Source organism: Homarus americanus, unplaced genomic scaffold, assembly GCF_018991925.1.
Source record: "Homarus americanus isolate GMGI-L3 unplaced genomic scaffold, GMGI_Hamer_2.0 scaffold34921, whole genome shotgun sequence".
Lineage (NCBI taxonomy): Eukaryota > Metazoa > Arthropoda > Malacostraca > Decapoda > Nephropidae > Homarus > Homarus americanus.
Window position 1 is genome coordinate 21,680,748 of NW_024741901.1, and position 13,320 is coordinate 21,694,067.

At 35.6% G+C, this 13,320-nt stretch overlaps 1 protein-coding gene across 2 annotated transcripts in view; it reads right to left on the bottom strand.

Annotated features, from left to right (window-relative positions):
• Positions 1–9,991: 9,991 nt before the first annotated feature.
• LOC121876057 (FGFR1 oncogene partner 2 homolog) overlaps positions 9,992–13,320 on the bottom strand; it is a 32,204-nt gene continuing 28,875 nt past the window's right edge. For both annotated transcript variants that reach the window (XM_042380941.1, XM_042380940.1), the window contains one exon: positions 9,992–12,692. In XM_042380941.1, coding sequence (XP_042236875.1) covers positions 12,486–12,692 — 207 coding nt within the window. In that variant the 3' untranslated portion in view covers positions 9,992–12,485. The remainder of the gene's footprint in view (positions 12,693–13,320) is intronic.

The following is a 13,320-nucleotide window of genomic DNA, read 5'->3' on the forward strand; positions in this document are numbered from 1 at the left end:
CCTGCTGGACCACCACTCCACGACCCCCTCACGGAGACACGATGATCCTCCCCATACTGGCCAGATATTTTGTAAATAATATTGATTATGTGTTAAAGGAATATCCTTCCTTCCTTAGGCTTTAGTAAGCCCCTTTATAATATTTATACTGTATATACTTGTCATACTTGCCAGATGCTTCTGGTGTCATTGTACAGGGGTACCTAGTGACAGCACTAGGATCCCGCTTCCTCTATCAAGGAATAAACGATTGAAATTGAATTGAATTGAGTACACAGACAGGTTAAAGCGGTTTAATTTGCGCTCCCTCCAGAGACGTACAGCGAGGGGCGACATGATAGAGGTGTATAAATGGAAGTCAGGGCTAAACAAAGGGGACATTACAAAGGTGCTCAAAATATCCAACCAGGAGCGAACTCGTAACAATGGTTTTAAATTAGACAAATTTAGATTTAGGCGCGAACTTGGTAAACACTGGTTTAGAAACAGCGTAGTGGATGAATGGAACAAGTTACCAAATATCATCATTAACTCATTAACTCGAATACGCTGGATAGGTTCAAACATAGGTTGGGTGCTTATATGAGCAATAGGGGTTGGGTGTAAATGGGACTGCCCAATATGGGCCAATAGGCCCGCTGCAGTTTCCTCCATTCTTCTGTTCTTATGTTCTTATATATATATATATATATATATATATATATATATATATATATATATATATATATATATATATATATATCATGTAGATCCACAATGAAAACGTGGATAAGATATTACTAATATATTAATCAAGAATAGCCTAACCTTGAATGTAAATGGAAGTGTTTACTGCATTCCATGTAGCAAACGTAATGGAAATTATGTGGGACAGACTGGGAAAGCATTACAATTCAGAATTAAACAGCACAAGTACAATATCAGAACAGCTTCTGAAAGCAGTGCACTGTTCGTTCGTGTTAGGAACAATAATCATCCCATAGATTGGGAAAACAGCTTAGAAGTGTACAAATCATCATGTGTCACAGAAAGACTTCTGGTTGAAGCTAGTATGATTAGGGAATTGAATTCTATAAACCTTAGTGATGGTCAGTACAAAACTGATAATATGTTACACAAATTTATTTGTCAGTGGTCCAAGGTTAAAAATGCTTTGAAAGCATTGGAGTTAGATGAAGGATAGATGATTAGTGGGTCCCATATTTTTTACCTGACTTAACATGACTAGTCACGTCGCCCTTTCTTTTAAGCCCCCTTTGTGTGTGTGTGGTAGTGTTGGTGTGCGGATTAGTGGATGTCGTATTTATGACCTGACCTCATGTTTAGTAAGGTCACCCTTGATAAAATCACACAGGAAAAAGGAAAAATTTGAGCACCTTAGCTTTCGTCTTTATTCAAGACATCATCAGAGGCAACTGAATTACATGGACCAAGAGAAGCTTAAGTACACAGGGTGACCTTATTTCATGTAGATCCACAATGAAAATGTGGATAAGTTAAGTCTTGATAGAATCACACAGGGAAAAGGGAAACAATGGAGCACCTTAGCTTTCGTCTTTATTCAAGACATCTTCAGAGACAACTGAATTACATGGACCGAGAGAAGCTTAAGTACACAGGGTGACCTTACTAAACACGACCTTTATGTTTATGACCTTACTTTGTCAGGTCATAAACAAGACATACACTAATCCGCACACCAACACCACGCAAAGGGGCTTAAGAGAAAGGTCGACGTGACTAGTCATGTTAAGTCAGGTAAAAAATATGGGACCCACTAATCATCTATCCTTCATCTAACTCCAATGCTTTCAAAGCATTTTTAACCTTGGACCACTGACAAATAAATTTGTGTAACATATTATCAGTTTTGTACTGACCATCACTAAGGTTTATAGAATTCAATTCCCTAATCATACTAGCTTCAACCAGAAGTCTTTCTGTGACACATGATGATTTGTACACTTCTAAGCTGTTTTCCCAATCTATGGGATGATTATTGTTCCTAACATGAACGAACAGTGCACTGCTTTCAGAAGCTGTTCTGATATTATATTTGTGCTGTTTAATTCTGAGTTGCAATGCTCTATCAGTCTGTCCTACATAATTTCCATTACAGTTGCTGCATGGAACGCAGTAAACACTTCCATTTACATTCAAGGTTGGGGTATTCTTGATTAATAAGTTGGTAATGGTTGAGTCATACTTAAAAACAACATTAATATTTAATAATTTAAGGGACTTAACTAATGGGACAATTTCATTGCGATAAGGCAGTCAAAATCCTAGATTATGTTATAGTCTAAGATTGCTTTTCGTGTCCTTGTGGCAAGGTGGTAGCATTCCCTGGTCACACGCATAAGGTCGAGGGTTCAGTTCAAGTTAGAAGCTCCAAAAGTTGTTGGTAGCGAAAGGCAGAGCGGGGAAGATGACAGAGGAAGGAGCAGGAGGTTAGGAAGGGAATTGTAGTGGAAGAGATAGTGTCGTGGCTTTACACGACTGCGTTTATTTGGTTAGCTCTTAGCGCACGTATTTGGTTTTGTCTGTATTGGGTGTGTGATCCTCGGGTCACCACTCCTCCGGATTGTGTTAGTTCTCAAGTTTAGAAGCTCCAACAACTTTCCCTTAATACGAATTCGCAACCTTTCGATTTACAACAAGTACCTACTTTACTGCTAGGTGAACAGGGACCAAGGGGGCTAGGAAGAGAGTCCAAACAACTTCCGCTTGCCCGGGAATCGAACCCGTGATATCTTGCTTGCGAGGCAAGAGCGGCAAGAGCGGTACCGCTTCTACCACAAGCGCCCCTAGGTCGAGGGTTCGAGTCCTGGCTGGTGAGGTCGTTGATTATATGTTGAAAGTCCGCGTGCTATATGGACTAAATGATATATATATATATATATATATATATATATATATATATATATATATATATATATATATATATATATAGTTATTCGCGAAAATATTTTTTTACTCCGGGAACTTTGAACATTAGCCCACCCGCCCGGGCACAGGTAATTTTATAATGACCCACATCAAGGCATGGGGGGGGGGTGCGAAAATAAAATAATAATAATAAAATGAACAAATATAATTTTAAAATTAAATAATAATAGTAACAAAACAGTTTATACAATAGGACAAGATTATATGCAGATTGATTCGGATTGTTTTTATACTCAATTTATAAACTAAAGCATTGGCAGACGTTAATATAGTTATGAATATGATAAATTTGACAATGAACAGTAGACCGACAGAACAGCTGGACGGCCCAGTGACTGGTTCTTGGAGAGATGTTGCTTAGCTTTGTTTTTATTTTTAGTTTGTGGTGGTCTTGCGAGTGATTTATATAGAAACTCTGAAATTGCGACAGTCCAATTGTCATATCTTATTACAGTGGTCTGTTTGGGCGCCCTAGATGGTAAGTACATTAAAATTATGAGGTACAGTAGATTAGAACTCAAACTGAATAAGCATGAACTTTATCTCGCTTTCATTGGGCTCTTGTGTTTTTTTTTTGTGAATTCAACTTATTACATACCATTGTTTGTATACTTGCACTGTCTATGTACATGTTGAACCAATGTAAACTTTTATGGTAAAATTTCTAGAGAATAAACAGTAATTTGCCTAACGGCCGCCGTAAAAGACGTGGGTGGCCGTGACTGGGTAAAGTCTCCAATATCCTGAGTAGGATCCCTCTTTTTTCGTGATAGTCTTGACCAGGACTATTTTTAAGCCAATGTATCGGATACATTGTATCCAATTAGTTAAGTTTACGCGTCTCTGATGTGACAGACTCATTCTCAGTGACGCCAGAGATATAGATCTGAGGTGAGAACAAAACAAATGAATGTATTATTTTATGGGACAGATAATACTTAGTCGTGTTCGGAGTAAAACGTGTGTCGACAGTCGACACACGTATCCACTAACATACGGTACAGTATTTCTATCATTAGACGAAGTATAACATCAAGGCCAGGTCAAAGGTCAAGTAAGGTCACAGCTGAAGATCAAATAGTGTAATGATCAATCGTTTATACTATATATATATATATATATATATATATATGCAAGTAAATCACTGTGGGTGCGCGTGATCTAGGTATATGCTGATAGCAGTGTTTGGTTTACTAGTCACTAAAATGGAGTTTTAGAAGTTCAGAGAATTTGTTGTGGTATTTAAAAATTCGTTTAGTGCGCAGAGTGAGTTCGTATTTTGGTCACCATCAGTAGTGTAATTACAGGGTTTAATTAAACCATGAATAAATTCACTTCAAACAATCAGTGAAATCCTTTAATGTTGAATTTCCAATCTCAAACTGAGAAAAGTAATGGATTCCCAGTAATTTAATGAATACTTTAAGGTATCAATTACGTGCAGGTGATAATGACAGGCTAATTAATTGGAATTGTGGCTCCCTAATATTTATTACACAGTTAAGAGCGAATAATTAGTCACCAGAGGCAGGAACACTGAACCCGTGAACATACTGTACAGTTATATATAAGCATTCCTTGTTCGTCATCTAAATATTGTTCTATTACCGTCATAATTTGCCCTAATTGTAATAACTTAATCTAAGTTTTGTTTTTTATTTAAATGTAATATTTATTCACCTTAGTCGGATTTTTCCATATTGTAATAAATTACTGCAATCTAAATATCTTACTCCTCGCCTTTGTGTCAAATTTTCTTCGCTAGATTTTTATCCAAGCCTTGTAAATGATATGGCGATTAAGTTATGCAATAAACTGAGATTAGTTTTTGCAGAAAGTTAAGTACTGTACAATATTTTTTTTAAAGTGAGGTTAGGTTTTGTAGTCAGGTTAGGGTTTATAAAGTGAGGTTGACTTTTGTAAAGCGATGTTAAGTTTCGTACAGTAAATTTAGGTCTTGTAAAGTGAGTGTAAGTTTCGTAAAAGCAAGATGAGTTTTGTGGCAAGTTACCGTAGGCGTTTTGTCAAGTGAGGTTGGGTTTTATAGATAATGAAGTGTTTTTTAAAGTGGGTATAGGTTTTATAGTTAGGTTAAGTCTTACAAAGTGAGAGTTAAGTTTTTTAAAGTGGGTATAGGCTTTATAGTTCGGTTAAGTCTTACAAAGTGAGAGTTGAGTTTTTTAAAGTGAACTTAAGTTTTGTAAAGTGAAAAAAAATGAGATTTGGTCTTGTAAAGTGAAGTTGGGTTTTGAAGCGATGTGGGGTTGGGTTTTGTAAAGTAAGTTTAGGTTTTGCAAAGTAACATTAGGTTTTGTGAAGCTAAAATTTGTTTAGAAAGTGAGGTTAGGTTTTGTAGAGAGTGAGGCTAGTTTTTGTAGAAAATGAGGTTGGGTTTTATTGAGATTTGTAAAGTGAAGTTACTTTTTGTGAAATGGGGTTGGATTCAGTTAAGTGACGTTAGGTTTTATAGGAAGTGTGGTTGGGTTGTGCAGAAAGTGAGGATGGTTTTTGAATTGAATTGAAACAGTTTATTTAGCCAGAAAAACACAGATACAGAGTGGATAATAATTACAATATTAACATGGCTGAGCCAGTTGCGAACCTGATCTCTCCTGTAGGCATCTGACATATACTGTACTGTACATTTATCTCAAGGAAGTATTATGTAACATTTAATATCATCTGGAATAGTACACATTGCATGGTGGTAATAAGAACATCTCAGAATGTTACCACGGTTATCACTTCAATATTTATTTTTTTTATTTTTTTTACATTTATATTATAAGTATTATACATAAGCTACAGTGGAATTGAAAAATATAAATATAATGGGGAAGCAGTACAACATGGGTTGTACAGTATTAAGGTTGAACAAGAGGACAGAGCTGTCAGGATTTTTTTTTTTTTTTTTACGGGGATTAGCCCACCCAGGCACAGGTCACTGACCCACATCGGGGCGTGGGGGGCGAAAATGTAATAATAATAATAGTAATAACAACAACAATAATAATAATAATAATAATAATAATAATAATAATAATAATAATAATAATTCATAGTAAATAAATTTTATAATAAAAAATAAAAAAATAAAATAAAATAATAAAATAATAATGCTAATAATAATAACAACACTGTAATAATAATAATAATAATAATAATAATAATAATAATAATAATAATAATAAAGAACCATAAAAAATACTAAAATGAAAAAAGATCAAGAGTGAAAAACAATATATGTATGTTGTGTTGTCAAGAGTAGAGAAACAATTGAGACCCTGCAATTGTGTGTAAATGAGGCAGAATGTCAGATCAGCAACCTGGGACTTGGTCACAATTTTCGTGATGCCATATGGCAGCAGGGTCTACCATTAGACAACACATTATGCTTCCAATATCTTCCCAGGTGGTAGTACCTCCCTGTTTGGCAGCCGCCTACCAAATATATTTATTGCAATGATAATTTCTTATCTATTTACATGATAATTTCCGATAAAACGGTTTTGATGGTACAATAAGAGCCTAAATATATTTATTGCAATGATAATTTCTTATCTATTTACATGATAATTTCCGATAAAACGGTTTTGATGGTACAATAAGAGCAGGTATATATAGTAGGTATAACAAGAAATATCAAAACTTAGACAAAAGACATTTTTTTACTTTTTTACTTTTATCCTCTTCACCACTGATTGGCTCGTTTAGCCGCTTGGGCGATTGGTCACGTCTCTGTTACGCAATGTTGGCAAGTACTGGGCATGCACCGGCTCCTGAATGTTTCTGAACCCGTTCCAGTGTTGGTCAAGTCTTGTCTTGAAAGAGCTCACACTTGGTACTGTCACAACATTTTCTGGTAGATTGTTCAAAGAGTTCACAACTCTCACTCCGAAAAAGTTTGCCCAAACAGTTTTCTGGACTTGCGGCTTCTTCAATCTTGAGCTGTGACCCCTTGTGGGGCGAGCATCCTCCAGCTCCAAGTAAGGACACTCGACTGAGTAGTGCCCCTTGAGATGCTTATACACCTCTATTAGGTCACCCCTTGCCCGTCTGTAGTATAAGCTAGGCAAGTTCAGGCACTCCAATCTCTCAGGGTAGCTGAGGTGCCGAAGGGCAGGCATCAGTCTGGTGGCCCTCCTTTGAACATTTTCAACCAACTGACAGTCCCTAGCATATCTGGGGACGAAACGGGGTGACAGTACTCCAGATGGGGAAGCACTTCACTCTTGAAGATCGTTACGAGGGACGGACCGTCTAGATATCTGAACGACCTTCTTATAAGACCCAATAATTTATTTGCCTGATTTACCTTCTCGCAATGGCCCGAGAACTTCAACTCATTGTCAACATACACACCTAGGTCCTTCTCACATTCAGTCTCAAATAGTGCAGTTTCTTCATCCCGTTGGGACATATGATACGCCTCCTTACCGTTGGTACGCCCCAGGTGCATCCTCTTACTCTTCGTGACATTGAATCTCAGCAGTCATTTCTTTGACCATTCTTGGAGCCCACAGAGGTCCTTCTGCAGCTCTTCACAGTCCACTTGGTTCTTGATTACCCGAAATAACTTGGCGTCATCGGCAAACATTTATATGGAGGAGTGTACAACGTCAGGCATGTCATTTATGAAACAAACAAACAACAGCAGACCCAATACACTGCCCTGTGGTACCCCTTCTTGTGACAGGTATGGATGATGATTTTGTGCCATTAATCGCCACACACTGCTTGCGGTCACGTAGAAAGTCTTCTATCCACGCTAGGACATTTCCCCGAATTCCGTACCCTTCCAGTTTGATTTTCAGCCTTTCGTGGGGGTACACTGTCGAAAGCCTTGGCAAAATCTAGGTAAATAATGTCGATATTACCACCCCATTCCAGAAGAGATGATTTAAAGGAAGGGAGCGTAGTCTTTGCTCGGATGGGTGGGGGTAAGTTGTTCCACACCTTCACACCATGATATTTTATGGAGGTCTGGGACTGAGAGGAGCGCATGGGGGGTTTTGAAGAGTGAGGTTGGATTTTGTAGGTGAGGATGAGTTTTGTAGAAAGTGAGGTTGGTTTTGTAGGTGAGATTAGGTTTGTAGAAAGTGAGGTTGGGTTTTGTAGGTGAGGTTAGGTTTTGAAGAAAGGGAGGTTGGGTTTTGTAGAAACTGAGGTTGAGTTTTGTAGAAAATGAGGTTGGGTTTTGTAGAAGGTGAGGTTAGGTTTTGTAGAAAGTGAGTTTGGGTTTTGTAGAAAATGAGGTTGGGTTTTGTAGAAAGTGAGGTTGGGTTTTGTAAAGTGAGGTTTGGTTTTGTAAAGTGAGTTTTGTAAAAACTTGGTTGGGTTTTGTAGAAACTAAAATTGGGTTTTAGAGAACATAAGGTTGGGTTTTGTAGAAAGTGAGGTTGAGTTTTGTAGAAAATGAGGTTGGTTTTGTAGGTGAGGTTGAGTTTTGTAGAAAATGAGGTTGGGTCTTGTAGGTGAGGGTGGATTTTGCAGAAAGTGAGGTTGGGTTTTGTAGAAAATGAGGTTGGGTTTTGTAGAAAGTGAGGTTGAGTTTTGTAGAAAATGAGGTTGGGTTTTGTAGAAAGTGGGTTTGAGTTTTGTAGAAAATGAGGTTGGGTTTTGTAGAAAGTGAGGTTGAATTTTGTAGGTTAGTTTGGGTTTTGTAGAAGGTGAGGTTGGGTTTTGTAGAAAGTGAGGTTGGGTTTTGCAGAAAGTAAGGTTGGGTTTTGTTATAAAGAGATAATCTGTTTTGTAAAGTGAGATTGGGTTTTGTACAGAGGATGTTTTGTAAAAAAAAATGAGGTTAGGCTTTATAAAGGAGGGTTGAGATTTGGAAAGCGAGCTTAGATTTTTATAGAGGTTGAGTTTCATAGAGTAAGGTTTGTTCTTTATTGAATGTAAGGTTGGGTTTTGTAGAAAGTGAGGTTGGGTCTTGTAAAAAAATTTGGGTTTGTTAGGTTTAGTTAGATATACAAAAAAAAATTAGTTCCTTGACTGATCTTACTTTCCTACCATCTATTCTATTATTTTTTGTGCTAAATAAGTAATTGAAGAAAATTGTTGCTGCATATGCTAAAGCTTAAACAAAATAAATTGTAATTCAACTAAGTTTACATACTGTATAATGCAACACAGTGCCTCAATTCCTATTTGTTATTGATATTTATTGTTGACATCTGCACTTAAGGACCTTAGATGTTGAATTGAAGTGCAGTACAGTGTTACACTATGAGTATAACATCAAAGACCTTAGATAATGAGACTATATAATTCATAATAACTTCTTCATCAGGTCTATGCTTGGATACCTTACAATCTTAGATGTTGAAGCACAGTACAGTAATACATTGTAACAACATCAATATTAAATGTTCGCTTTAAGTACTCTATATGTTGAAGCACAGTAGTAATACATTATTGCACCAAGTAAATGTCTTTCTTACACTGTATTTGGTTGTTGTTGATGACCAGTGTAGGTAGCAGGTAGTAGGCAGCTATCAAACAGGGAGGGAGGTACTGTACTACCACCTGAGAAGATATTGGAAACATAAATGCATTGTCTGATGGTAGAACCAGCTGCCATATGGCAACACAAAAATTGTGACCAATTCCCAGGTTGTTGATCTGATTTCCTGCCTCATTTACACACAATTGCAGGGTTTCAATTGTTTCTCTTACTTTGAAAACACAACATACACACATAGATTGTTTCTCACTATTGTGTGTATGTGTGTGTGTTTCTGTGTAATGTTTGTGTGTGTGTGGGTGGGTAGTGTGATTTGTATGTGTGTGTGTGCGTGCTTGTGTAGTAGGTGTGTGCATGTGACGAAGTGTATGTGTGTGCAATGTGCATATACGATACAGTACTGTATATGTGTGTGTATTTATGGTATATATGTGTGTATGCATGTGTGGTGCATGTGTGTGTGTGTGTATGTGATATATGTTGTGTTCAAAACAAAATTGAATTTCTAATTCAGAAAAAAAAGACATTGAAATGTATTCATATAACTTTAAAATTGTTAGGATTATTGAAAGTTAGTTTCAAATTAAAGCCTTTATTTTGAGAGAGAGGTACACCTTGGATGTCATGGGAGTACAATGGTATATGCTATAGAGCAGCTGGCAGGAGTTGTGACACATCAAACAAAGCACCTAATAAACTGGCAGGACACCCTCAGTTCGGTCGTGATTTGATAAAACTTTGAGGTTAGAATTACTGAAATTACTGTAAACATTACGTTGTTAATCTCAAAAGCATTTTGAAAATTTAGTATTTTATTATAAACTTAAGAAAATCGTCAAGAAGTAAAGAATTGACAATGTCATCATATAAATGGAAATGGCACTTTTAGTGATACAATCTTTTCACAGTACAGTATATGGGGATGTTAATAAATGAATTAGTTCATCAGTTTTACCACATTTGAACACATGATGACAATAAAACTGCTTCACATGTTTAAAGAACAAAGGCTGACGACAGTAAAAACTATCAAATTGTATATATTCGGTCAGCCAACAAGTACATCAGTACAGCACAGGGTACAAATAGGTCAACCAAAGTCAGACTGTGCTATGTTCATACCACATGGTAGTGACATCTCAACACACAATTTACCTAGATGGTGATGACACATCACTAAATAAGTAGACCTCTGGAACCGATAACTATATCAACATATATCAATTGTGTTGTAATATTTATTAGCTGGTGGACCATTTAAGAATGATATTTTAATAGGAGGAAGAATAAATGGCATTTATAGCTTATAACCAGCAAGTAGACCATGTGGTACTAACAAGTGAATGATAAGCAGGCAGACCAGGTGGGTGCTACTGATTGATTAGCTAGTATACATAGAACATGCAGTATTATCAGTGTAACTAACACGTAGGTCATGTGGTTTCAATAATATATTAATATTCCAGTGCAATTGGTTACTTTGCCATCCAAATTAACTTCCAGTTATTAAAAAAAATATTAAATAAATAAATAAGAAATAAAAATTAATAACTTATGCACATTTAAGCCAAAAAATAATAAACATGAAGTATGGGTTTATTTAGAATTCAGCTGTACTTGTAAAGGTCAGTAAATATCCATGCATTGATGTGACAAAAGTTATCAACATATGTACAGTACATGAGCTGATGCTGATCCTTTGGAATCAGAATTATGAAACAGAAACATACACATATTTACAATGTTAAAAATATTTTATTTTATTTATGTAACTCCAATAAAATAAATAGTACAGTACTTGATTATTCCTCTCAAAATCTACAAAAGGAAATTAAGATTAGTCAAAAGTGTGAGCAATGAAGATATAAAATCTAATAAAAATTCTGCTGTGAAACTTGAATATCCTTGTAGTAAATATTAAATAATAGCTAATGATATACCTGTACACTAATGTTAAACAAATAAGGATAATGTGGGTGAAAAATCAGACAGCTATTAATGGATACTGTATTTTTAATAAAATTTTACTCTCCAAAACATGCTAAAATTTCCATAACTAATATACAAAATATACAAAATTAACATTTTCACACAACTGTTTCTCTCTTCCACTCACTAGACCTGTGACTAAATTAGTGATACAGTACTTTTAATAAAAAAAAAGAAGACATACTGTAATAGTATTAGGTTATTGAAAGATAAAGCATTCTAAGTTATAAAAATTATCTATAAGTGAATTGTCAGCATTTTCTTATTTGTTTTATCTGTGACAGATATACCATCATGGCTGATAGTTTCCTGTACATGAACATTTAAAAAGTGACAACTAATATCAGGTGAATATATAAAAGCTAAGGTGTTTTTATCACTGAGCTAAGAAACCAATGTTTGAGTTAGCACGAGGGTACATCAATCCGCATTATGAGAGGGCATATGGACAAAATATGTAGCTCTTCTTCTTCCCAAGTCTCTTAGATCTTACAAACCAATGAATCAAAATATGATTCAGAGCAAGACCTCAAAATAACCCACTCCATTATTGTTAAAAGAATGAATCAACTGAACCAATTGAGATTTGGAGTGACAAGAGCTAGCTACTTAGTTTATGCTCTGGCTAAACAACTATATACAAGGCTTGAAATTTAACAATAATCTTCTGAAACATTTAATAAAAACCTTTGTTATGCTTGTCACTAACTTGACTTTTTGTATTTCATTTCAATACAAGCCAGAGCGGAAAAAATCATCTTGATGCATATGGGTTTGAGAGCAATTCTCAGATACCAGTCTGTACCTGCTGTCAAGACTGACATGTGCACTCTAGCTATAAATTTTCTTCAAATATTACATAGTTATCACTTTAGTTTCAGTTCTTGAAACACTTAACTCCGTTTCATTCACACATCTAAAAGTTCAATTGCTGCTAAACTTTGTCAGTTGGAAGAAAAAATTTCTTAAATGGCAATTTGCTTTACCATCCTAAGTTCAAAGACAATTTTCATGTCCCTCTGAACATAGAGAGCATAAGAAGAAAGGCAAGAATATTACTATTAAATTTATTTAAGATTCATCATGATTCTGTATTCTTGTGAGATTCTAAAGATGTTTTCTCTTCTTCCTGTAGACTTGTAGGCTCAACAGGTTCTTGATCTTGTGATGTACTTTGTTCTTCACACTTGGGTGAATCTTTTTCAGTCTGTGTGCCAGCATCAACAGCAGAAGTTGCAGGCTGGAGGGAACCAGAAAGGCTGGCAATGTTGAGCATTTCCCTTAAACCCTGTTGAAAGAATTTTTTGTTTAGATGATTGATCCATTTGTGTGCATTATCATCACTGTATTCAGAAATTCACTTTTACTCTGATATGTTAATAATCCATAATAACCAGTTTTAAACAAAATATCTATTTATGTAACTGTTTGAAATTTCACACTAATCACATCATTTAACTGTGACAACCTTTACTTACACACACAAACACGCATAAAAAAAATTTTTAATTAAAAATCTTTTTTGCCCATCATGTTCTTTACCTGAATAATGTTTAGGTTTACAAACATTCAGTCCAAGGCTAAATTCATGAGTACCAGTGTGAAAAGAATGAAGATTTATCCAACAGATGTTGACTTATGAACTTTAGAAACATTAGGAGAGAGAGAAAGCAAATAATCATGAACAGAATACATCTGACAATAGAAAGAAAGAGAAAATGGACTGAGAATGATTGTTTGGGGTTCAAATTTTTTTCTCACTCTTGCAAGCATATTTCTCCATGGTAAAATGTGGATAAAAACAAGAGCAACACAAGACTCCCACCATTTACCATCATTCAGTTTTTTTTACCACTGTAACATACAAATATAGGGTCCCACTGAATGAGTAACCAATGTACGAAAATTGACCTAAA